This window comes from Bos indicus x Bos taurus, chromosome 18 (genome assembly GCF_003369695.1).
Source record: "Bos indicus x Bos taurus breed Angus x Brahman F1 hybrid chromosome 18, Bos_hybrid_MaternalHap_v2.0, whole genome shotgun sequence".
NCBI classification, from domain to species: domain Eukaryota; kingdom Metazoa; phylum Chordata; class Mammalia; order Artiodactyla; family Bovidae; genus Bos; species Bos indicus x Bos taurus.
The window spans coordinates 49,134,405-49,161,229 of record NC_040093.1 but is presented as its reverse complement, the minus strand read 5'-3'; the positions used below and the strand labels follow the sequence as shown (position 1 = coordinate 49,161,229).

At 44.1% G+C, this 26,825-nt stretch overlaps 1 protein-coding gene across 1 annotated transcript in view; it reads right to left on the bottom strand.

The window, feature by feature from the left end:
- The window catches only part of ABCC11 (ATP binding cassette subfamily C member 11), a 77,522-nt gene extending 52,069 nt beyond the window's left edge, over window positions 1-25,453 (bottom strand). The window contains exons 1-8 of the mRNA XM_027513688.1: window positions 25,320-25,453; window positions 22,363-22,481; window positions 19,003-19,161; window positions 13,586-13,733; window positions 10,702-10,935; window positions 4,015-4,188; window positions 2,872-3,019; window positions 2,573-2,721 (exon numbers count right to left, since the gene is read on the bottom strand). Of these exons, the coding sequence (XP_027369489.1) occupies window positions 2,573-2,721; window positions 2,872-3,019; window positions 4,015-4,188; window positions 10,702-10,935; window positions 13,586-13,733; window positions 19,003-19,161; window positions 22,363-22,481; window positions 25,320-25,418 (1,230 nt within the window). The 5' untranslated portion in view covers window positions 25,419-25,453. The remainder of the gene's footprint in view (window positions 1-2,572; window positions 2,722-2,871; window positions 3,020-4,014; window positions 4,189-10,701; window positions 10,936-13,585; window positions 13,734-19,002; window positions 19,162-22,362; window positions 22,482-25,319) is intronic.
- Window positions 25,454-26,825: the final 1,372 nt, after the last annotated feature.

The following is a 26,825-nucleotide window of genomic DNA, read 5'->3' as shown; positions in this document are numbered from 1 at the left end:
GAATCAAGATTACTGGGAGAAATATCAATAACCTCAGATATGCAGATGACACCACTCTTATGGCAGCAAGTGAAGAGGAACTAAAAAGCCTCTTGATGAAAGTGAAAGTGGAGAGTGAAAAAGTTGGCTTAAAGCTCAACATTCAGGAAACAAAGATCATGGCATCCAGTCCCATCACTTCATGGGAAATAGATGGGGAAACAGTGGAAACAGTGTCAGACTTTTTTTTCTGGGCTCCAAAATCACTGCAGATGGTGACTGCAGCCATGAAATTAAAAGATGCTTACTCCTTGGAAGGAAAGTTATGACCAACCTAGATAGCATATTCAAAAGCAGAGACATTACTTTGTCCACAAAGGTCTGTCTAGTCAAGGCTATGGTTTTTCCAGTGGTCATGTATGGATGTGAGAGTTGGACTATGAAGAAAGCTGAGCGCCGAAGAATTGATGCTTTTGAACTGTGGTGTTGGAGAAGACTCTTGAGAGTCCCTTGGACTGCAAGGAGATCCAACCAGTCCATTCTAAAGCAGATCAGTCCTGGGCATTCTTTAGAAGGACTGATGCTAAAGCTGAAACTCCAATAGTTTGGCCACCTCATGTGAAGAGTTGACTCATTGGAAAAGACTCTGATGCTGGGAGGGATTGGGGGCAGGGGGAGAAGGGGACGACAGAGGATGAGATGGCTGGATGACATCACCAACTCGATAGACGTGAGTTTTGGTGAACTCCAGGAGTTGGTGATGGACAGGGATGCCTGGCGTGCTGTGATTCATGGGATCACAAAGAGTCGGACAGGACTGAGCGACTGAACTGAAAAGTACCATATTACCCAGCAATTCTACTCCTGGGCATATATTCAGAGAAAACCATAATTTGAAAAGATATGTACACCACAATGTTCGTGGAAGCACTATTCACAACAGCCAAGACATCGAAGCAACCTAAATGTCCAATGACAGATGAATAAAGAAGATGTGGTACATACATTCAATGGCATATGACTCATCCATAAAACAGAATGAAATAAGGCCATTAGTAGCAACATGGATGAATCTAGAGATTATCATACTAAGAGAATTAAGTCAGAGACAGAAAGACAAAGAGCATATGATATCATTTATATGTGGAATCTAATTTACAATGATACAGATGTACTTATTCACAAAACAGAAACAGACTCACTGATCTCAAAATTAAACTTATGGTTTTCAAAGGGGAAACGTGGGGGGAAGAGATAAACTAGGAAATTGAGATTAATATGTACAGACTACTATATATAAAATGGATAACTAACAAGGATTGACTATATAGCACAGGGAACTCTATTCAATATTCTGTAATGAGCTATATAGGAAAAAAAATCTGAAAAAAAATTGATATATCTGATTCACTTTGCTAACATAACATTATAAATGAGCTACAATCCAATAAAAATTTAGAAAAAAAAGAAAAAATCTCCCTAAGCATCAGGCTTAATCCATGCCTCACCTTACCCTGTCAGGAGAACTTTCCTGACTGTAGCAAACCACCCTTGGTTTTCAGGATCCCAGAGAATGACCTCCTGGAGGTACCTTGGGAACCTTCCATTCAATTCATGCAGTTCATGCCCCGTCTCTACCCTCTTCTTGGTCCAAATTAACCTCCACTCCAACCGAGCTTTAGTCTAACCTTTAGTCTAAACTTGTGTGGTGTAAGTGCAGTGTGACCTTAAAGTTCCACTGAGCGTTCTCCTTACACAGTCTTCCTACCACCCAATGACTCGCTGGGGTGTTCCTTGGTGTGTGCCGGGCTAGCAGAGGTGACTGCCGTCTGGAGCAGCAACAAGCCCTTGGCTGCAGACTGTCAAATGCTACCTCTCTCGTTTCAGGTGCAGGCTCCTGGGCTTTCTGGATGGATTCTAACCTCTCTAACAGCTGCTTTGTTGTTGTTGTTGTTTAGTCACTAAGTCTTGTCCAACTCTTTGCAACCCCATGGACTGTAGCCCGCCAGGTTCCTGTGTCTATGGGATTCTCCAGGCAAGAATACTGGAGTGGGTTACCATTTCCTTCTCCAGGGGATCCTCCCAACCCAGGGGTCAAACCCACGGATTCTTTACCACTGAGCACCTGGAAAGCCTCTATTGTCAATTAATCAACTTCCTAACCTTGAAAGGCAGCTGCTGCTCCCCAAGGCCAGGGTCAGATCACAAAAGAAAAGACAGAAGAAGCCAGACCTTTGCATTTAAAATGCATTTCCAGGGCCCTATCTTGAGATCAGAGGAGCTCTCCACTTCAGGATTTTCAACCTCAGCATTGTCTGGGTTTTAATTACACATTTCACCTCCACTGCCCCCCAGATGATAGTCATTCCCCACCCCGCTCCTGCCCCCACAGCTGCTATGCAGGGGATATCAGCTCCACATATGGACTGAAATGGAAGAAAGTTCAAGACGCTAACAGCCTGGAAAATCAAGATTCATTTGTATTATTCATTTACAAAACCTCTAGATCTTTCAGGGGGCATGAACTGGAAAAGGACACATGAGAAAACTCCCTATCAATATGAGGGAGGAAATGAAGTACCCCAGCACTTACTACTGAAATTGTGAGTTTCAACCGTAAGCCTACGTGAGTGAGGAACAGCAGTACTGCAGATAAGGAGGGGGCTAGGAACAAGATGACTGTGGTCAGGCTCTGGATAAACCCACACTTCTCCAAGAGCTTTGTTTCCTTTTTTCTGAGATCTGGAAAATTCAAAATGAAGAAATGAATCACAAGAACATTCTCCCAGGAGCATAGATCAAGCCCCAGAAGATGAAAGAATCCCCAGAAGGTGAAAGGCTCAGTCCACCATGACATCCCAGGCTCAGAGCAGAAAGCCAGATATTCTGTACCTTTAATGACTTTTGTAAATGGCTTCTCCCAGGTGTACATTTTAATCAACTTAATGCTTGTGAGAACTTCACTGGTCATGCGGATGCGCTGGTCACTGACCTCTGATGTATGTTTCTGTGACTCCACAAGCTTTCTGGTCAGGAATGCCTGCAGTGAGGATGCAGCAAGAGCATCTTTTATAAGGGCAGGAAAGTGCAGTCTGGCATTAGTGTGGCAACTGAGAGTACTTCCAAAGTCAGCTCTGCGTGTGGACTGAATCCCTGGGTCTAATCCTGCACTCCCGGTTCCTGGTCCCCGCTGAAGGTTTAGAAGCCTCTCTGGGCCATCATGCCTCAAGACACCTGCCTCACACATCTTTGGGGGGCTTTCTCTTCTGGGTTCCAAGCCAGAACTTGGCCAACTAAACAGAAACATGACTCCTCTGCCTCTGGGAACCGTAAACCCTCTACCAATTACACCACCTTTTAAAAAAATTTTATTGAAGTATAGTTAATTTATAGTGCTGTATTAATTTCTCAGTACAGCAAAATGACTCAGTTATACATACATATATATATATATATATAAATAATTTTCCATTATGGTTTGTCACAGGATATTGAATATGGTTTCCTGTGCTGTGCAGTGGGACCACAATCACCTTTTGATTAGATTACCTGAACTGACAAAGGAAAACACTCCATTTCAATAATTCAGAGCACACAAATCCAAGAGTCACTTCCTGTTTTGCCTATTTTTTTTTTCAGCTGAATCTTTGGCAGCAAATTTGCTTCCCTTCCCCCATTAAATTGTGCCAATGTTCTATGCTGTCAGCTCTAGTATACCAGCACAGTCCGGGTAAAAGAGAAGGAACCAAAATCTTCCACAGAAGATAGCTACTGAGGAAAGTCCATGAAGCAGATAATCACTCACAGACACCCACGAGGTGGACCTCACCCATCAGGTTCACTTCTTATTAATATTTATGAGGCCCCAGCATGGTGGCCAGAGAACCATTTGAGGTAGGAATGGACTCTGAATCTCACTTGCAATAGAATGAGCGGTCAACAAGTGTCAGCCTTCCCACTCAGAAGCACCCCCAATTCCAGAGCCCTAAGAGTTCTGGGGAATGTCCAACATCAAATGGGTGGCAAAGACATTACCTGCAGTGGCAAAAACAGAAGATAGCACAGCATGGCAATGAGCGCTATGGGTCCGAGAACAAGGCAAGAGGTGATGCTGCAGCTTATCAACAGTAAGAAGGTGAGCACGGCCAGGGGCCCATAGTACACTCCCTCGTACAGGCAGTTTACATCGGTGGTGAAGAAGCCAATGGCCTGTGAGACAATAAGCCCATGGACACAGGTGTCACCTCTCCAAGTTCCCAGAAGAGGCTGCATGTGCCTGTGACAGGTGGCTTCACCATGCCTTCTATGGGCAGGCAAGCTAGAGAGGCAGGGTGGCAGAGCGGAGAGACACACCAGGTTCACAGGTCTCATGTCACTAGCTTTGTGACCCTGAACAAGTTACTTTGCCACTCTGAGCCTCCACCTGTAAAGCTGGAATGATTACATGGTTATTGTAAGAATGTCAATGAGATAAATACCTGCACACATAGACTGCACCCAACGAAAGTTACATTTTTGAACTATTGCTACTACTATTAATTAGCTACTACTATTGCTACTACTACTACTATTGCTACTACTACTAATAGCCAGACTCCACAGAGTTGCTTGTAGTATTTTATTCTATTCCATTCCATTCCATTCATTCTAATAATAATACCTGCATTTCTTGGCAGGAGCTGAGTCTTTTTCTCCTTCTCCTTTCTCTTATTTGCTATAGATTCTTCTGCCCACTCCCTCCCTCCCCAACATGTACTGCCTACTGCATTGTATAAAAGCTGACATTCCAAGTCACAACATATTTAAGGAATCAGTTCGTTAATGTCTTGTGGAATTACCAATCTGAATCCTTAAGAAGTGGTTTTCTTTTCATTTTAACCCAATCTCCTTCCAGTGCCCAGAATGTGCCCCAGGCTGAGCCTTTAAAAATTTTTAGCGTTGGGTGAGCATAACTTTGTACAGCCAGTTTGGAGGACAAGTTAACAGTGTCTTTCGAAAACTAATAATTATACAAACCTCATGACTGTCACTTTCATTTCTCCATTGAGAAACACTCTGATGTGCTGGTGGAAGCACATATATAAGGATGTTGATTATAGCACTGCCCATGGCAGCAAACCCAGAAACATCCTAAATGTCCATTGGTGGGGGAAGGTTAAAGCACTCACTTAAGAAGTATTAGTTAATATTGGATCCTGGAACACACTGTCAGTGTTGATGTCTCAGGCTTGTCATTTATGGAGCCACAGATGTGTGACTCAGTCACTCTGAGCCTCTGTTGCCTCATCAGTAAAATGGGAATAATAAAACAACCTACTTTATAGCGTTGATGTGATAACTGAATGAGGTAGCACATATAAAATATTTTCACACATTGAAAAGGCTATATGGCAGTGATAGAAACAGACAAAAGTGATCAAAAGGTAAAAGCTACCAGTTATAACATAAATAAGTCCTTGGGAATGTAAGGTACAGCATGGTGACTATAATTAACAAAACTGTATTGTATACCTGGAAGTTGCTAAGAAAATAAATCTTAAAAATCCTCATCACAAGAAAAGTCTGTAACTCTGTGTAGTGCTGGTTGTTAACTAAACTTACTGTGGCAATCACTTTGCAATATATGCATACATCAAATTATTATGCTGTATTCGTGCATGCGTGCTAAATCACTTCAGTCATGTCCAACCCTTTGCGACCCTGTAGACCACCAGGCTCCTCTGTCCATGGGATTCTCCAGGCAAGAATACTGGAGTGGGTTGCCATGCCCTCTTCCAGGGGATCTTTCTGACCCAGGGATCAAACCCATGTCTCTCATGTGTCCTACACTGGCAGTCGGGTTCTTTACCACTAATGCCACCTGGGAAGGCCCATTATGCTGTGTATTTTGTACTAATACAAAGTTCTACATCAATTATATCACAGTGAAAAATAAAGAAAAGAGAAAGTGCTTTAATTATGAGTAAGCATCACTGAAAAGTAATGAGGAAGATCTAAATGTGCCAACATGGAAATTCAAGGCATAGCGAGGAGAGAAGAAAAAACTGCAAAATGATGTAAGTGATGTAGTACCACTGATGTAAAAATCTCACCCCAAAATACATATCTTACATTTTCTATTGGTAAAACCAAGTTGCAGAACTATGTAAAATGCAGTATGATTTATGCAAAAACATGCACACAAAATATATTATGTTTTCTATGGGTAATTCACATGTGTACCTAAATGTACTTTTAAAAGTTGGGAGGTGATGTTAGTTCAGGCATAGGAGGAGTGACCAGGTGTAGGGGGTCATCTGTATTAGTTTTTCTATTTCTTTCCTAAGGAGAAAGTATTCAGGTGTGCTTTTTTAAACTTTTTTTTCTATTGCTTTTTTAATTAAAATTTTTACAGTGCTGTGTTAGTTTCTGCCAGAAATGTAAACTGATACAGCCATTATGGAGAACAGTATGGAGATTCCTTTAGAAACTAGGATGGGGCTAAATCTATTATCTGACCCAGCCACCCCACTCCTGGGCATATATCCTGAGAAGAAGACACATGTAACCCCAATGTTCACAGCAGCACCTTTTACGATAGCTGGGACATGGACACAGCCCAGGTGTCCTTAAAATTAATTTTAATATAAAACTTATGGAAGCAACTCTCTAGAAATCCTCATACGAACAACTACTTCCATCTTCAGTTCCAAATGGATCATCTTATTTTCTGCTTCTGTGAAGATGTTGGGAAAGTTGGACTTCACATATAGTGGGGCTTAGAACAGACAAACAGTAAAGGCAGCAGCACTGGCCTGAATGCAGAAGATCTCCTTAGCAAATCAGGTGGCAGCTCGGGTTCAGAGCCTGGAGTCTGCAGCCAGGCTCTGCCACTTACCAATCGTGTGACCTTGTCCAAGTTTCATACCCTTTCCTGGCCTCAGTTTCCTCCTCCATGACAATGGGAACAGTAACAGAAGCTATCACGTAAGAGGTCATCAGAGGACCGAGTGAGCCAACTTAGTGATGGGTTTGGGATAATATCTGGCCAAAGGACGTTCACAGTTAGTGTGATAACTTTGCTGAGAACAGGGAGAAGGGCTGCCATGGCTCCTTGAGCTCCGGTCAAGAGCAGGAGGACAGGGTAGCTTTGATGCTTAAGGCCTACAAGGAATTAATGATACAACTGAACATATGAATCACTGCCCCTCTTCTACGTGCTTTATATGTACTGCTGCTACTGCTAAGTCGCTTCAGTCGTGTCCGACTCTGTGCGACCCCATGGACTGGAGCCTAGCAGGCTCCTCCGTCCATGGGATTTTCCAGGCAAGAGTACTGGAGTGGGGTGCCATTGCCTTCTCCTTTATATGTACTAACTCACGTAATCCTGTAAGACAACACTTCTACAAGGTTGGTCCTATTACTATCCCACAGTTCCAGAGAGGCTGAACAAGTTGCCTAAGGTTAGAGAATGAGTAAAATGGTGAAGAAGAATAGTAATAATGATAACAATACATTATCATGTAAGATAAAAGTCTTACATTTGTTGGTACTTGAGTTAGAAGAAGCATCTGTTTGGGGGCAATGGTTCATTTAGCCGACTGTATTTTGGAGATTATCCTGTGTAATTCAGATGCTGGGCTTTTTGAGGGATAGAGTTGTGGATCTGAAATAGTTCATGTCTTTGAAGGGAGCTCATCTGAGTGGAGAAACCAGATTTGGGCTTGGTGGGGAGTAGGGTCAGAAAGAGGGGGTCTAGAGATACTATCATGAAGGAGAGACCATCTCAGCCAGGCCTTTGAAGATTGAATGAGATTTTGAAAGGGCGGGGGGAGTGATGTGAGCAAAGCTGCCTGGAGGTGGACATGCCTGGTCTATTTGGGGCTAGAGGTTTAGCCCTGCCTGGCCAGGAGGGTAGAAGTCAACCTAGGACTAGAGAAAGGAACACAGGAAGAGATGAGGCAGGACAGCTGCTGAGGCCAGATCACAAAGGAGTTTGTTTGAGAGGAAAGGGCCAGAGCAGGGATGTCTTTTCCAAAAATTAAATAATCTGTTTCAATATAAAAGTAATCCATGCTCATCAAGGCAATTGGTAAGCAGTAGAAAAATAGAGACGGAGAGGGCAATGGCACCTCACTCCAGTAGTCTTGCCTGGAAAATCCCATGGACGGAGGAGCCAGATGGGCTGCAGTCCATGGGGTCACTAAGAGTCGGGCACGACTGAGCGACTTCACTTTTCACTTTCATGCATTGGAGAAGAAAATGGCAACCCAGTCCAGTGTTCTTGCCTGGAGAATCCCAGGGACAGGGGAGCCTGGTGGGCTGCCGTCTATGGGGTCGCACAGAGTTGGACATGACTGAAGTGACTTAGCAGTAGCAGTAGTAGTAATAGTAGAAAAATAGAGAAAGTGAAATTAAACATAGAAAATTCCAATATCCCCCCATGACTCTGGGTCATAGTTGGTCATATATCTTTCGTCAGTCTCTGCCATTGTTTGTGTTATGCTGTAGGGAGCACCAGCTAGGAAATAACCCATCAATAACAATAACCAGGCAGCTGTAAGTATTTCTCCTCTGCAGATAAGAAAATTAACACCGAGAGATTATCTCTTCTTGTTTTTCCTTGAGCTACCAAGTCCTCCCATACCTTCCTCCCCAGGGCATCTGAGGGGATGTGGTTTCTGATGTGCTTCTACTGGGGATTCATGGTTTTTTTGTTTTAATTTTTAGCTGCATGAAGGATCTTAGTTCCCAGACCAGAGATGGAACCCATATCCTCTTACAATGGAAGCATGGAGTCTTAAACACTGGACCACCAGGGAAGTCCCAAGATTTTTGTCTTTTTGGCCACTGCTGTACCCCTTTGGTGGGCTTCCCTCATAGCTCACTTGGTAAAGAATTGGCCTGCAATGCAGGAGACCCCAGTTCGATGCCTGGGTCAAGAAGATCCGCTGGAGAAGGGATAGGCTACCCACTCTGGTGTTCTTGGGCTTCCTTTGTGGCTCAGCTGGTAAAGAATCTGCCTGCAATGCAGAAGACCTGGGTTTGATCCCTGGATTGGGAAGATCCCCTAGAGAAAGGAAAGGCTACCCACTCCAGTAGTCTGGCCTGGACTGATCCCCCCAGACGACTTGGGAAGAAAAGTATGGGAGGACTTGGTAGCTCAAGAGATCAAAATGCCAGCATCCACTGGATCATTGAAAAAGCAAGAGAGTTCCAGAAAAACATCTACTTCTGCTGATTGACTACACCAAATCCTATGACTATGTGGATCACAACAAACTGTGGAAAATTCTTAAAGAGATGGGAATACCAGACCACCTTACCTGCCTCCTGAGAAATCTGTATGCAAGTGAAGAAACAACAGTTAGAACTGGACATAGAACAATAGACTGGTTCCAAATTGGGAAAGGAGTACATCAAGGCTGTATATTTTCACCCTGCTTATTTAACTTATATGCAGAGTACATCACGTGAAATGCCCGGGCTAAATGAACCACAAGCTGGAATCAAGATTTCTGGGAGATATATCAATAACCTAAGATATGCAGATGACACCACCCTATGGCAGAAAGTGGAGAACTAAAGAGCCTTTTGATGAAAGTGAAAGAGGAGAGTGAAAAAGTTGGCTTAAAACTCCTTCAAAAAACAAAGATCATGGCGTCCGGTCCCATCACTTCATGGCAAATAGATGGGGAAACAATGGAAACAGTGAGAGACTTTATTTTCTTGGGCTCCAAACTCACTGCAAATGGTGACTGCAGCCATGAAATTAAAAGACACTTGCTCCTTGGAAGAAAAGCTATGACCAACTTAGCTTATTAAAAAGCAGAGACATTACTTTGCCAACAAAAGTCCGTTTAGTCAAAGCTATGGTCTTCCCAGTAGTCATGTATGGGTGTGAGAGTTGGACCATAAAGAAAGCTGAGTGCCAAAGAACTAATGCTTTTGAACTGTGATGTTGGAGAAGACTCTTGAGAGTCCCTTGGACTGCAAGGAGATCAAATCAGTCCATCCTAAAGGAAATCAGTCCTGAATATTCATTGGAAGGATTGATGCTGAAGCTGAACCTCCAATACTCTGGCCACCTGATGCAAAGAGCTGACTCATTTGAAAAGACCCTGATACTGGGAAAGGTTGAAGGCAGGAGGAGAAGGGAACAACAGAGGATGAGATGGTTGGATGGCATCACTGACTCGATGGACATGAGTTTGAGCAAGCTCCGGGAGTTGGTGATGGACAGGGAGGCCTGGCGTGCTGCAGTCCATGGGGTCTCAGAGCCAGACACAACTAAGCAACTGAACTGAACTATACCCCTAGGTGGAGAAGGAAATGGCAAACCACTCCAGCATTCTTGCCTGGAGGATCTCATGAATGGAGGAGCCTAGTGGGCTACAGTCCATGTGGTCACATAGAGTCAGACACGACTGAAGTGACTTAGCACATACCCATAGGGCCTAGAACAGGGCTTGGCCCAAAGCATACCTCAGTAACAATTTATTGAATGGATGGATAAATCCTCTCTAAGGCTTTGAATACAGCTGGAATCTCATTTACTGTTGACCTGCTCCTATGATCCCAGAGGCAATTATTGATGGTTATCAACACTCACCCTGGAAATGATTTCCTTTCTCTTTCTTCTTTGTCTCCAGCCTTTTCTCCATCCCTTGGCCTCCAGGGTAAGGAGGTATGGAGGAGGAGGAGGAGGAAAGTACCCCCTCAATGTGCAACCTTGTCACTTACCTCTCCCACGGTGATGTGTGTTAGAGACTTAAATTGCATCAGCTTCTCAAAGGCAAAGGAGAGGACAGCTGCACGAAACCTGACGCCTGTGCGCTGGTTGATGACCCAGCATGAGCACATACTCAGAGACTTCAGACATTCAGTGAAAAAAAGGGCAAGGCAAAGCCCAACTCCATAGGCAACGTCCCTGGATGGGTTTTTGGCGTATTCCAGGATCTTTGGCATAAGCAATATCTAAAAGGAAACAGGAGTTTGGATCACTCTGACGTCCCAATCCTGCTTTCAGGCAACACCTAACCAAAGTGCACTGGGTGTGAGGTCCTCAGGACAAGAGAGGGGGCTTACTAGATGATCACAACTGACTCAAGCACAATTCTGCACGCAGAAGATCGCAGTCCAGTTGGAGGACACTTAGGAGTTCAACTGACCCAGATCTGAAGCCCAGCTTCACCACCTCATAGAAGCCCACCACCACCAAGCAGGATCCTCTGGTGCTCCTGGACGCAGAAGCCTATTCTGTGCTCCCTATTTCTCATTTGTAGGGAACAGACTCCAGCCTCCATTACCTTCCCTGCATTCCTAAGGGAAGAGAGGGGATGGGGAGACAAGGATGGAGCAACCAAGAAACAATAACACAGTCTTGGGCAGGGTCCTGGTTCCTCCTCAAGGGATACACATAACAATATCTTTGAGCTCTTCTGCAGAATTAAAACGCCCAACAAATGGAAGCTGCTAACTACTTGATGAAATACTCTACTCCAGAGAGAAGGTCACAGTTTGATAACCTCGAGAACCACAGAAGCTCATCAGAAAACCTCCTGAGGCCAGATTAAAGGAGTGCAGGCCATACATACACCCTGATCTCATCAGCAAACCTCACCCTTGAACCATTGCTATAAAGTGAAAATGTTAGTCATTCAGTCATGTCTGACTCTTTGTGACTCCACGAACTGTAGCCCACTAAGCTCCTCTGTCCATGGAATTCTCCAGGCAAGAATTCTGGAGTGGGTTGCCATTTTCTACTCGAGGAGATCTACCCAACCCTGGGATCGAACCCGGGTCTCCATCATTGCAGGCAAATTCTTTACTGTCTGAGCCATGAGGATTGGTATAAAACTCCTTACCAAATCCCCCTGAATTGGGACACACAGTTTTGAGGTCATTAGCCCACTGTGTCCCCATTTGCCTGGCAAAGCAATAAAGCTATTCTTTTCTGTGTGAGTGTGTGGCTGCTTAGTCACTCAGTCATGTCCAACTCTTTGTGACCTCATGGGCTGTAGCCCACCAGGTTCCTCTGTCCATAGAATTTTCCAGGCAAGAATATTGGACTAGGTTGCCATTTCCTACTGCAGGGGCTTTTCCCAACTCAGGGACTGAACCCATGTCTCTTGCATCTCCTGCACTGGCAGAGGGATATTTTTTTTTTACCACTAGCTCCACCTGGGAAGCCCTTCACCAAAATTCTGTCTCTGAGATTTGATTTGGCACCAGAGTACAGAGACCACATTTCAGCATCAGTCCCAATGGGAAATAGACTACACACACATGGAGTAATTCAGGGGTTAATAACCTGACTATTTATAAAGATGTGGGCAGAACTGAGGAAATTTAACAGGAATGGAGAAGCACCTTGGAGCTAGCAACCACAGGGAACTAAATGGGGAGGGGAGGATGAGTTTTACTGAAGCCTAGAAGGAGAAAGTCATACAAAAAGGGCCCTTCATTTAAGGATCCGGTCACCAACCCTCAGTGACAGGGAGGGAGGAAGTCAGAGTGATATATATCTTGCCCTCACCTTCTCCTTCCCTCCAGCCTCCAGATGGGGTCTCCCACTGGTCAAACTCAACCAGAAGCCAGAGGCAGAGGTACCCCACGGATGTGATCCAGAGAGGTCACACACCAGGGGCATAGCATAGGGTGGTGCGGACAAGGGTGGAGAGTGGATCTGGAGGGACGAATGGAGAACGTGCTGTCACCCAAGTCACTTCTCTCTGTGGAGTCATCAGCTGTTGCTTCCTCCTGACCTGTAACCCCTCTCCCCCGAGCTGGTAACAACGCCTCTATTTTCTTCTGGGAAGACGGTCGCCTGCTCCAATGCACACAGTCTAGGCTGGATCGTCAATCAAAGCGTTCCACTGCTGACCAAGCAAGTGAGCACGTGACCCCAGCTGGGACAGCCAGGTTCACTGTCTGCAGTTGAGGAACTAACAGGAAATAGCGAGCCCATTCATCCTAACCACGGTACGTGGAGTCTCCTGCATGCCCCGAGCTGTTCAGCCATTTCTCAAAGCAGCTCCCACGTCCTGAGACAGACTGAGTTCTAAATGTTTTCTATACTGAACTTAAGGTCACCCTATGAGCCAGACAATGTCAGGCTCTCCATTTCAAACATGAGAGTTTCCATGAGGACTATGGTTGAGAGCATCATGGGGTTCCATGAGGGAACCAAGGCACAGAAGGGGTAAACAAATTTCCCAAAGTCACCCAGAAATTAAGTAGCATAACCAAGGTTGGAACCTAAGCACTGGCTGCAGAATTCGCACTTCCAACTACTACTAGCGCCACTGCCCCCAGAAAGTCTTCATTTTCTGAGCAGCAGTTGAGAGACAGACATCCTCAAATCTTTTTGTTTGTTTATTTATGTTTTGGGGTTTTAAAAAATTATTGTTATTTTCTGTGGCCACCCTGCATGGCATATAGGATCTTAGTTCCCCAACCAGGGATCAAACTTGCACACCCACCTCCTCCCCCTAGTTGGAGGTGTGGAGTCCTAACCACCGACCCACCAGGGAAGTCTCAAGACATCTCCAGTTCTTGGCATGGATCTAAACATGCTAATCACCAAGTCCTGAAGTCCGGACACCTCGTCAAGTCTGCTACTTACGGGCCCCAGAACACTTGTGATGGAGAAGCAGCAGCTCACAATTGTATCAAAAATAAGCCTTGTTCTTTGGAATCTCAGCATCACTCGAAGCACTGAAGCTTTGTCGATTCCATGCCTTGAGACCTCTTCTTCCCAAAGAAGACGAAGCCTTGAAAAGAAGAAAATGGAAGCAAATGAAATCTCTTTGGTTGTATCACCCAACTCCTCCAGTTCTTGCTGGTCTAGGAACTTGGTTACAGAAATTGTCAAAGATAACACAAAGAGAGAGAACAGTACAGGGCATTTAGATTGCATGCATGCCCCAGCTCCAAGAATTACCAACATTTGACATTTTTGTTTAGTCTCTCCTCCCCTTCCATTATTTTTCTTTTTGCAAGAATATTTCAAGCAAATCCCAAAGATATTGTTTCATCTATAAATGCTTCAGTATGCATCTCTTCCAGATAAAGCCCTAAAAAGCCACAGAGTAACCATAAAAATGGTTATGAATTAATGCCTATTCATTATTAACTATTAATAATAGGCATATATTAATAGCATAGTAAGAATGGCATTTAATTCAACTTTCTCTAATTATTTCAAAAATATGTTCTTACAAGTTATTTTGCCTAAATCAAGATCCAAACAGGTCCCACTCATTGGAGTTAAAGACAAATCTGACAGACCTCTTGCATCTCATTTTATCTGTAATAATTTCCAATCCTCTGCATTTTCTGCCATTTACTTTATAAAGAATCTGAATGATTTATCCTGTTGAGTTTTCCACATTCTGGATTTGACTGATTGCACCCCTGTGGGGCTCGTATAAGTTTCTATGCCATGTATTTCCTATTAAGCTGTTAGCTAGATCTGCTGCTAAGTCACTTCAGTTGTGTCCGACTCTGTGCGACCCCATAGACGGCAGCCCACCAGGCTCCCCCGTCCCTGGGATTCTCCAGGCAAGAACACCGGAGAGGGCTGCCATTTCCTTCTCCAGTGCAAGAAAGTGAAAAGTGAAAGTGAAGTTGCTCAGTCGTGTCCGACTCTTAGCGACCCCATGAACTGCAGCCTACCAGGCTCCTCCATCCATGGGATTTTCCAGGCAAGAGTACTGGAGTGGGGTGAGAGGCATAATAAAATTCAGAATTCAAGTCAGCTGGCAAAAATACTTAATAGATGATATAGTATATGTTCCTTTTATCACATCAGAAGATGTACAAAGTGTGCTATCCCACTTTTGGATATGTTAAGCTGGATCACTGAGTTAAGGAGTGTTAGCCTGACTCATCCATTGCCAAGTTCCCCATCGGTGATGATCATTGCCTATATCCACCTCCGACAGGACTGGCAAAATGGTGGTTTGTTGAATTCTATCATTCCATTTATAGTTATCAGCTTGACTTTTCTGTAAAAAAAATAATTTTCCAGAAATTTCCTGGTGGTCCAGTGGCTAAGACTCCAAGTTGCCAATGCAGGGGACCTGGGTTCGATCCCTGGTCAGGGAACTAGATCCCACATGCCCAAATTTTGAAACTAAAGATTCTGCATGCTGCAACTAAAACCTGGCACAGCCAAATAAAAATAAACATGGAAATATTAAAAAAAGAAATTTCCCTCATCAACTGTTTTGTTACCCTGAAATACAGTTAGTTGAAGAAATAGCCTAAGGCTCTGAAAAACATCGCCCTTCCTTTTTATACACAAAATAAGATTCATAAAACACAGAACTCTGATCTCCAAAAAGTGTCCTTATTTATTTCAAAATTCCCAAAAGGGTGCCCCAGTGTTGGATCATGCAACCAAAAATGTATCCTAATTTTGACATTCCAAGCTGATGATGCCTGGGAGATTTGTGCTACACCAGCAGAATAAGAACACCTAAAACATATCTTTGGGGAGAAAATTGATATACTATTTGTATATAAGCTTTTTTAAAAAAGCATCCAAGAAGTTTTCATGAAAAGATTTTAAATTGTGTTGACTTTCCTACACTTCTCTTTTGTTTCAGAGGCAGGAACAAGTGACTAGACAATAGTCATTATGATACTCAAGGCTTCCGGACTCTTAATCTCACTCTGGATGCCTCCCTGCCTCAGCATGCATCCACAGTCCAATCTATCAGCTGCAGGCACCATGCTGGCTGAACTTGGACGTCCTGGCTCCTGATTCCCTATGTCCGGTTCCCCTGTTTGGAAAGCGGTTAGCACTGCCCATGATGACAGCAGAGACATCACCTTGCCGACAAAGATCTGTCTAGTCAAAGCTATGGTTTTTCCAGTGGTCATGTATGGATGTGACAGTTGGACTATCAAGAAGGTTGAATGCTGAAGAATTGATGCTTTTGAACTGTGGTGCTAGAGAAGACTCTTAAGAGTTCCTTGGACAGCAGGGAGATCAAACCAGTCAATCATAAAGGAAGTCAGCTATAAATACTAATTGGAATGACTGACGCTGAAGCTCCAATACTTTGGCCACCTCACAAAGAGCCAACTCATTGGAAAAGACCCTGATGCTGAGAAAGACTAAGGGCAGGAGGAGAAAGGGGTGACAGAGGATGAGACGGTTTTATTGCATCATTGACTCAATGGACATGATGTTAAGCAAAGTCTGGGAGTTAGTGAAGGACGGGGAAACCTGGCATGCTGCCATCCACGGGGCTGCAAAGAGTCGGACGTGACTTAGCAACTGAACAACAGCAATCATGACAGCGTCGTGGATCAGGCCAAGGGACTCCAGGCACTCGCCAAAGCTGCTGCTCCTTAGACAGCAAGAGCACAGTGGACAAAGCTGTCCCTTGTTGGGCTGCCCTTTGCCCCCAGGGCCCGACAGCGGCACTAGATGTGCCTGTTCTTGGAGAGCTCTGTCGGCATCTGGTTCTCATCCTCTGCCCAGAATCGCAGCAAGTCTCTCGTGACAAAGCAGTTCTGGCCCTTTCAACTCTTTACTCCTCCAGCCATGGATACTCCTGCCCAGCCTAAACCAGAAGGGAACCAATACCATGAGACCTTTCTGTCCCACTTTCCTTCTGCAATCAAAACTCCAGGCTTTTTCCTTTCTGAGTTATTAAAAAACTACCCCCATTCCATCCAGGCCCACCTATGCGGACCAGATAACCTGAGGGGCCCGGACCCTAGCTCAACAAAGCCAAAACGTCCCCACGAACCCTGTCTGTGTTGGAGGATTCTATTGTTTGTGGATGCTATTGCTCAGGTCAAACCATGGGGCTGCCTCTCCTCATTCTAGCCCTGCCTCCACACATGACACAATCCTCAGGAACAACAAGCTCTAGAGTCAGTTCTACTTTGGCTAAACAAATCCAAGTCTTCCGTAGCCTACCCACAGCTCTCTGGGCAACACTATCTATTTCTGGCCATGATTATTAGATTCAGATTCAAGAGACTTGGTTTCTCATTTTACCTCCTCCATTCATTCATGATATGATTCAAGGAACATACTTCTCTTAATTCTGGTTCTTCATTTGTAAGATGGGGGAAATAACATCTGCCTTGTTTATTTCATAAACCTTTTGTGATTGTCAAAGGAGACAATGGGTGGGGAGATGCTCTATAGTTAAGAACAGTTAACATGTGAGGGATTATGGTGATCACAGGATGAAGATGATGGTGGTGACAATGGTAATCCCGCTGAGAGTGGTGGTGAGGGTGATGGTTGGCACTTTGTCAGCCCATCCTCATAGGAAACACAGCAGCTCTTTTGAAGGATTAGGGAAGACGCGACCCAGAACGCTGCCTGTTAAATGGTGTGCCAAGTTGCTTCAGTCATGTCTGACTCTCTGTGACCCTATGGACCATAGCCCATCAGGCTCCTCTGTCCATGGGATTCTCCAGGCAAGAATACTGGAATGGGTTGCCAGGCCCCCCTCCAGGGGATCTTTCTGAAACAAGGATGGAACCCGTGTCTCCTGAGTCTCTTGCTTTGTCAGGTGAGTTCTTTACCACTAGTGCCACCTGGGAAGCCCTGTTAAACGGTGAACACATAGAAAGAAATCCCTCTAAAAGTGTGAATGCACGGGAAATTACCATTTCAAAGAAACATGTAAAGATGGAGTGATTGCAAAAATGTTGGTGGTGAGGCATTGTGAGTTACAGAATAAAAAGGCAGCACCAGTGGGCAGAAAGTAAACAGAAGTAAATTAGGAGACCTAGTCTTTGCAATGGCTAGGGAAGAACAAGCAAGCTAACATTTAACTGACGGCCTATGATGCGTCTGGCATTTTCCCAGGTGCTTTACATCAAATCTATTACCTCTTCTGCTTCTTGCTAAGTCACTTCAGTTGTATCCAACTCTGGGCAACCCCATAGACGGCAGCCCACCAGGCTCTGCCGTCTCTGGGATTCTCCAGGCAAGAACACTGGACTGGGTTGCCATTTCCTTCTCCAATGCAGGAAAGTGAAAAGTGAAAGTGAAGTCGCTCAGTCATGTCTGACCCTCAGCGACCCCATGGACTGCAGCCTACCAGGCTCCTCCATCCATGGGATTTTCACAATGAGCCAATGAAGGGCAATGAGAGATTTTTTTTTTCTAATTCACTATTTTATACACAAAAACATAGGTAAGTAACTCCTCTGACATCATAGCTGGTAAGAGGTGAGATTCTACCAATATCTGGCATTATCCAAGAGGTGCTCCCTGGAACCTCTATTTTTTTTCCTGAGTCTAAGAAGCAATGAGTCAAAATTCAACCAGTTTCTGCTTTGTCAGTGCCTTCACTACACTGATTTTCTTTATAAATCTCTGAGCCCTGGTGATAGCATCTGACGGTTCACAAACTCTCTGACCACTGAATATTCTTTTCAGGAAGGCTCTTAGAGTGCCGTCATGTCTGGGATACATTTGGAAAAGGCCATCTACACCTGGTGTCTCTCATGAAGAACCTAGAGGCAGTGACATGAGTACAGGACATTCCAGGTCACTCGTTCCCACCCCTCCCCTTTTGATCTAATTTCACCTGTGAGGTAGACGGTACAGGAAATGTAATCCCACAACAATTAGTGGTGGCTCAAGGTGGCTTAAGGGCCTGGGCCACTAGCCAAAATTTAATGATCTGTGACACAGATAAATGCTTTATCCACACACCAAAAAAGACAAAAGGGACAAGAAGCAGTACTTTCTTTCTCAGGGTCCTGGGACCTCAGACAGACCCAATAAAAGATGAGAATTCTTGTTCCAGAAAAAGTTCTCTAGCCTGTATGTAAATATGTAAATATTTACCTATGAAATACGTAAATTATTACTTAACTCCAAATTAAGAACCTCCCATAGAAGGAGGGTTCCTGCTACAAAGGGAGAACTGATATATTTTGCTCGTCTGAAGATGAACCACTGCCCCCCTCCCCTTAAAACACACACTGAGCGACTTGGCACCGACTGCCGAGACATGGTCTTTAACCCCGCGGGCTTGCCCAGCATGACTTTACCTTTTGGCGTTTTTGTCTGCAGCATCGTGTACTGACAGCTGGGGGATGTTGTCCTCATCTAAGCTTCTCCGTAAACCTCGAACCATGAGCGGGTTGAGCCATGACAGCGTGAGGTAGGAGAACAGGCCAGCATCATCCAGGGGCTGGGGCTCAGGAAACCTAGCAGAAGAGACACGGCAACACGGTGACACCGGGCCGTGGGCTCCAGGGGTGGACAGCTCAGGCACAGGCAGAACTTGGAAGAGACGAACGAGGACTGGGGGAAAACCACAGTGTGGATTCTACACCGTCTACATGGAGAAAACAGTATTTTTCCATGACTATTATTAACATCACAAATAATAGTCATGAAAAAATACTTTTTTCCTACATCCAGGGGACCACACTGTGCTTTTTCCCCAGTTCTCATCGTTAAAAACCAGAAGCAACAAAAACATCCAGCAACAGAGGAATGATTTAAAAAGAAAGAAGACAAATACGGCATATCCTGCACCACGTTGTAGAAAACAGTGCTGCTGCTGCTGCTGCTGCTAAGTTGCTCCAGTCGTGTCCGACTCTGTGCGACCCCATAGACGGCAGCCCACCAGGCTCCCCCGTCCCTGGGGTTCTCCAGGCAAGAACACTGGAGTGGGTTGCCATTTCCTTCTCCAATGCAGGAAAGTGAAAAGTGAAAGTGAAGTCACTCAGTTGTGTCTGACCCTCAGCAACCCCATGGACTGCAGCCTTCCAGGCTCCTCTGTCCATGGGATATTCCAGAAAACAGTGCAGAAGGGTCTAAAAATAGGGACGATCTACACGCAGAACATGGAGTGGGCTCTAAGCATACTGAAAAAAAGGTCACTTGAAGATCAAGAAGTTTAAAATATTTTTACTTATATAAAAAAGGAAGAAATAAGGGAGATCAGACAGAGAACAATATACACATATCTATATTATATATATTTTAAATATCTATATTATATATCGGAGAAGGCAATGGCACCCCACTCCAGTACTTTTGCCTAGAAAATCCCATGGACGGAGGAGCCTGGTAGGCTGCAGTCTGTGGGGTCGCTAGAGTTGGACACGACTGAGCGACTTCACTTTCACTTTGCACTTTCATGCCTTGGAGAAGGAAATGGCAACCCACTCCAGTGTTCTTGCCTGGAGAATCCCAGGGACGGGAAGCTGTCTATGGGTCACGCAGAGTCAGACACGACTGAAGCGACACAGCAGCAGCATATTATATATAATAAACATCAAATTATATAACAATTTATATCAAATCATTCATAGATTGACTTTGAAGTAGGGGTTAGAAATTGCAAAGGAGCAAAACTAAATTCTCATCACTTTAAATGTGTATGCTCTGCTTCTGTAACTTCCATAAAAACTGTAAAAAACAAAAAAAGTAAATAAGAATGATAAGGTCATATCTTTGTGAATCATTCACAAAAGACAAATAATGATTTCATTAAGGTGTTGAATTGTGTGTAATTTCACTTTTTTTTCAACATTGTCTCTAATGTTATATGGTTCAATATGAGGAAAATTCAACATTAAAAAAGATTTGGGGAGATAGATGTGAAGACAAAAATGCCAGACTTGCAAGATGTTCTCTTGTTCGGGTTATGGACTCTTTTCTCCACATTCTGGCCCTTTACATCCTTCCAGCCCACCAGCGATCATGGTTGTACGTTCTGGGATATGCTGGCCGGGCCTCAGCAGGGGATGTTGGGAGAGAAGAACTGAGGGAAGATGAGACATTATAGGAGATGTGTGGGGCCATCTGTGATGGCAAGGGTTGGGCCAGAACTAATGCGCCGGGGCTGATATTCCAAGGGCCCAGCAGAAACATTTCTTCTCTAAGATAAGGCTGTCCAGCTGAACTCAAGTACCAAAGTTCTCTATTCCTGGTGGAGATACGATTGATTTGGTGGGTAACAATGTAACTAGTATTGATAGAAGCTCAAATTTAAAAAATAGGAAAACCCCTGCTGTTTGTTTGTTAGAAAAACACTGGAGTGAAGAGGGATTCCTAAATACAAAGTTTTTCCCATGACGAAACACTGAGGGATCAGAGCAGAAGTGTTAAGCGCCTGTCAACAAATGCTGCATAAATGAGTATGTGCGTGAATCTGTGGAGTTCCCTGAAGCCCCAGGTGTATAAACCAGAAAGTCATTTGGGGATGGTTGAAACTATGGTTTAGTAGAGGAGGCTCCATGAATTTCTTAAACTCTTAAGCTTAAGGTAACATCACAGGGCATTTGGCCCTTTCAATGGCTGCCCATTTTTCACTGGATGAAGACCGACGTACTTAATGTGGTCTGTGGAGACGTGCTGGTGGTGTCGCCTTGCCGCATCCACTATGGCCAGGACTCTGCAGAGGCACTGGCCTCCTTCTCAGATCCTGGACACGCACATCACTCTGTTCTTCCACTGCAAGGCCAGGCCCTTGCACATGCTGCCCACATCGGCCTCCTGATCATGCTCCAGGTCTCAGTTTCAGTGTCACTCAGAACCTATCATGCTGTCGCTATTCTGTGTCCCTCACACCCCCACATTTCTTTACAGCACCTTCCTCAAACAGCAATAATCATATGTTTCAGTTCAGTTGCTCAGTCCTGTCTGACTCTTTGCAACCCCATGGACTGCAGCACACCAGGCTTCCCTGTCCATCACCAACTCCCAGAGCTTACTCAAACTCATGTCCATCGAGTCAGTGATGCCATCCAACCATGTTATCCTCTGTTATCCCCTTCTCCTCCCACTTTAAACCTTTCCCAGCATCAGGGTCTTTTCCAATGAGTCAGCTCTTTGCATTACGTAGCCAAAGAATTGGAGTTTCAGCATCAGTATCAGTCCTTCCAATGAATATTCAGGACTGATTTCCTTTAGGATGGAGTGGTTGGATCTCCTTGCAGTCCAAAAGACTCTCAAAAGTCTCCAATAGCACAGTTCAAAAGCATCAATTATTTGGTGCTCGGCTTTCTTTATAGTCCAACTCTCACATCCATGCGTGACTACTGGAAAAACCACAGCTTTGACTAGATGGAACTTGGTTGGCATGCTTATAAGCTTACTCATTCTCCCCCACGTGAGGTCGGTAATGGGCAAGGGTCGTGTCTGGCTGGCTCACTGTTACCCCCCACAGTCTAGCCCAGTGTCAATGAGTCCTGTTGACTGACTGGCTGAATGAATGGAGATGCTGGCTGTGCTGCCCTGATGTGTCTCAGGTTTCTTGGGAGGTGTTTGGCTGTGCAGGGTGACAGGACAGTGTTGGGACAGGGCTGTGCAGCCTTTTGGAGGGGTCCAGGTGTGAGGGCCTGAGTATCACTGCCCTGGAGGGTACCGACCCTCAGCTCCCACTCAGGACTCACTTTGGCTTCGGTCGGAAGGGAATCATGGTTTTCCAGGCAGCATCATACTTCCCTCTCCCTGGTGCCTCAGGTTCCCTCACCTGCTGTCTCCAGGGGCTATCTTCAACAGTTATTGTTTTCTTGGGAAAGAAAAAACAAAAGAGCATCAGTTTCAGACCTCACAAATACTGTCCTGAGGGAATGAGGGACCAGCCACCCAAGGAGGATAGATCTTTCCACATTCAGCCTCCTAGAGAAACGATATGGCAGTCAGACAGAAAAAGACAAATAGTCTATGATCTCACTTACATATATCTGAGATATAACATCCATAAGATGTTATGGAAAGACCCCCAAGGAACTTTTTGGCCACCCCAGTAGAATAAAGCAAGAGAGTTCCAGAAAAACATCTACTTTTGCTTTATTGACTAAAGCAAAGCCTCTGACTGTATGGATCACAACAAACTGTGGAAAATTCTTAGAGAGATGGGAATTCTTAAGATGGGAAGATGGGAACCATCTGCCTCCTGAGAAATCTGTATGCAAGTCAAGAAACAACAGTTAGAACTGGACATGGAACAATAGACCGGTTCCAAATTGGGAAAGGAGTATGTCAAGACTGTATATTGTCACCCTGCTTATTTAACATACATGCAGAGTACATCAAGTGAAATGCTGGGCTAGATGAAGCACTAGCTGGAATCAAGATTGCTGAGAGATATATAAATAACTCCAGATATGCAGATGACACCACCCTTATGGCAGAAAGAGAAGAACTAAAGAGCCTCTTGATGAGAGTGAAAAAGTTGGCTTAAAACTCAACATTCAAAAAACAAAGATCATGGCATCTGGTCCCATCACTTTATGGCAAATAGATGGGGAAACAATGGAAACAGTGAGAGGCTTTATTTTCTTGGGCTCCAAAATCACTGCAGATGGTGACTGCAGCCATGGAATTAAAAGATGCTTGCTCCTTGGAAGGAAAGCTATGACCAACCTAGACAGCATATTAAAAAGCAGAGACATCACTTTGCCAACAAAGGTTCAGTTCAGTTCAGTTCAGTTGCTCAGTCGTGTCCGACTCTTTGTGACCCCATGGACTGCAACACACCAGGCCTCCCTGTCCATCACCAACTCCCAGAGTTTACTCAAACTCATGTCCATCAAGTTGGTGATGCCATCCAACCATCTCATCCTCTGTCACCCCTTTCTCCTCCTGGCTTCAGTCTTTCCCAGGATCAAGGTCTTTTCCAATGAGTCAGTTCTTCACATCAGGTGGCCAGAGTATTGGAATTTCAGCTTCAGCATCAGTCCTTCCAATGAATATTCAGGACTCATTTCCTTTAGGATTGACTGATTTGATCTCCTTGCAGTCCAAGGGACTCTTAAGAGTCTTAAACAACACCATGGAGCCAACAAAGGTCCATCTAGTCAAAGCTATGGTTTTCCAGGAGTCAGGTATGGATGTGAGAGTTGGACTATAAAGAAAGCTGTGTGCCAAAGAATTGATGCTTTTGAACTGTGGTGTTGGAGAAGACTCTTGAGAGTCCGTTGGACTGCAAGATCAAACCAGTCAATACTAAAGGAAATCAACCCTGAATATTCATTGGAATGACTGATGCTGAAGCTGAAACTCCAGTACTCTGGCCACCTGATGTGAAGAACTGACTCATTGGAAAAGACCCTAATGCTGGGAAAGGTTGAAGACAGGAAGAGAAGGGGATGACAGAGGATAAGATGGTTGGATGGCATCACCAACTTGATGGACATGAGTTTAAGTAAGCTCTGGGAGTTGGTGATGGACAGGGAAACCTGGTGTGCTGCACTCCCTGGGGTCATATAGAGTCGGACACAACTGAGCAACTGAACTGAACTGAACTGAATAGAATAAAAAATACCTACCCAACTAACAACAAAACAAAAACCTGACTGGTAATTGCCAGAGGTGAAGATAGGCAAAATGGGTGAAGGTGGTCAAAAAGTACAGACATACATTTATAAAATGAATAAGTCATGGGAATATAATGTACAACATGGTAACTATAACTGATAATATTGCACTGCATATCTGAAAGTTGTTAAGAGAGTAGGTCTTAAAATTTCTCATGAGAAAAAAAAAATAGTTGAACTATGAGTGGTGATGGATATTGTGGTGATCCTCTCATAATTTATACAAATAATGAATCATTATATCATACATCTGAAAGTCATATGATGTTTTATGCCACTTATGTCTCAATAAAAATAAATAAAGGAAAGCCTGCCAGGTAGGGAATGAGTGATGTGTCAGAATAACCAGCTCCCAGCTCTGGCTCTGCTCCTACTCTGGGCAGTTCCCTCAACTTCTCTGGGCTTTTCTCTGGCCATAAACACTGTAGACAAGAAAGGGTGTTATGTTTAGTCACCCACAGAATGCAAAACCAAGTCACTCTCTAAGGATAAAACTATTAAAAAGAAATCAAGAAGTAAAAAACAAATCACAAGACATTACATGTTACCCTTTTGATAAAGTAGGAAACCACTGAAATGAAAAAGGTATATTATCTCTAGGACTTCATATAGAATAAATAATACTCTCTTGAAAACACAGTAAGGGATCCTTGGGTAAAGGTTCAGAATAGTGGTTCCTGAAGGAACCAGGGAGAGTTTGGGAATGTAATGGGGTCAAGGTCCGAACTGGTAAGTTGGTGGTAGATTTATTGGTGCTTATCATATTAGTAGAAGTAAATGCATAAATAAGTGAGAGAGACAGAAATGGGGTGGGGAGTGGAGGGTAGTGGGAGACAGCTGTATGAGCCATGAACATGCATCATAATCAACAATTATGATTCATCTAATTGTAGAAGCCAGAGCTTCATTTTAAAAAACTCAAAATTGAATAAATAGGGGACCAAAAAAATTTGATCCAGTTTATGACCACTGACAGTACCCTTTGAACTCAGTTTCCTGGTGTTTTGATGCAAAGGAGATCTACTTACATAGCTAAGTCCTGAAACCATGTCATCATCTACATCCAAGCCGAGATTCACAAGGCCACCAGAAGACCTGGGGACCCAGTACATCCTCCTTCTGGTCATTTTCAGGTGTACTGCCAATTCTTTGTTTCCCAGAATCAGAGAATCTGAAAAGGCAACAGGTAAGAACAGCTTAGATGGAACCCCAAGCAACCAGGAGAGGGGGATACCGCTCAAGAAGGAGTGTCCGGGGGGGCTGTCGTCACAGCACCTGCTCTTCCCTCTGTTAGGAATGGGCTTGGCTCCCTGTCTTTAAACTTCTACTTGGGGCTCAGCCTAAGATCACCCAGGGAAACCCCAAACCACCCATTCCCAACCTACATCCTTGGGCCAGGTCAATCTTCTTTAATATATTCAAGGCTTGCTCGTAAAACCATGCTTCTTCTTCTTCTTCTTTTTTTTTTTTTTAAACCATGCTTCTTTAATCATGCCTCTTCTTTTATTCCAGTCTATAATTGTCTATTTAGGTGAATCACTGATTTTTTAGAGTTCATTTCTTGGACTAAACGGAGACTCTCACAAGGACAAAGACAGGTCTGCTTTGCTTACTATTAAATCCCTCAAGCCTAGGGATCCCCTAGGAGGAGGGCAATATTCAGTAAATCAATGGTGAATGAATGAATAAATAAATGAAAGAAATGTGATTTTGCCATTCTCAGACTCAGGGGAGTGGATCTGGGTATGCTTTAGGACATTCATTTATTTATGAAAATATTTATAAATCTATTTGGCCACATCAGGACTTAGCTGTAGTATGTGGCTTCTTTAGTTGAGGCATGCAAAATCTTATTTGAGGATTTAGGATCTAATTTTCTGACCAAGCATGGAACTCGGGCCCCCTGTATTGGAAGCTTCAAGTCAAAGCCCCTGGACCACCAGGTCCTTGATTTAGGAAATTTAAATAACTAAAAAATATATTAATTTGCTTTTCATTTTGCCTTTGTGAATATATGATTCACTCTCAGAACATCCATGTGCCTGGGGCAGGAGAGGGGATGGTAGTCAGTAATGTTTCTGAAGGAATGGAAAGAGAAAGAAAATGTACGACAGGGCTGGCATCATGGGGTGTGATGGGTGTCTCACCGGGCCCCAGCTTGTGATGGACTTACAGATGTTCTGCCACCACCATCTTGAAATTCTTCACAATCGGAACAAGGAGTCCCACATTTTCATTTTGCACTGGGTCCCACAAATTATGTAGTCAGTCCTCCTGCTCAGATACAGCTTTTGGCATTCAAATACTGGATTGTGTTTCAAGTAAACAGACTTGAAGACTAGCCTATTGTCTTGGGAGAAGATTCTCTAAATTCCTTTATCCCATTCCCTCTCATCTCACTTCCTTTTAGCAAATCACACCCAAATCTGGTGGACTCAGTTTCTGGAATTCTCCTATAGAGCCTATAAGACAGATTCCCCAGCCATGGCACCAGGCCATAAGTATACAGTTAGCCCTCTGTACCCATAGATTCT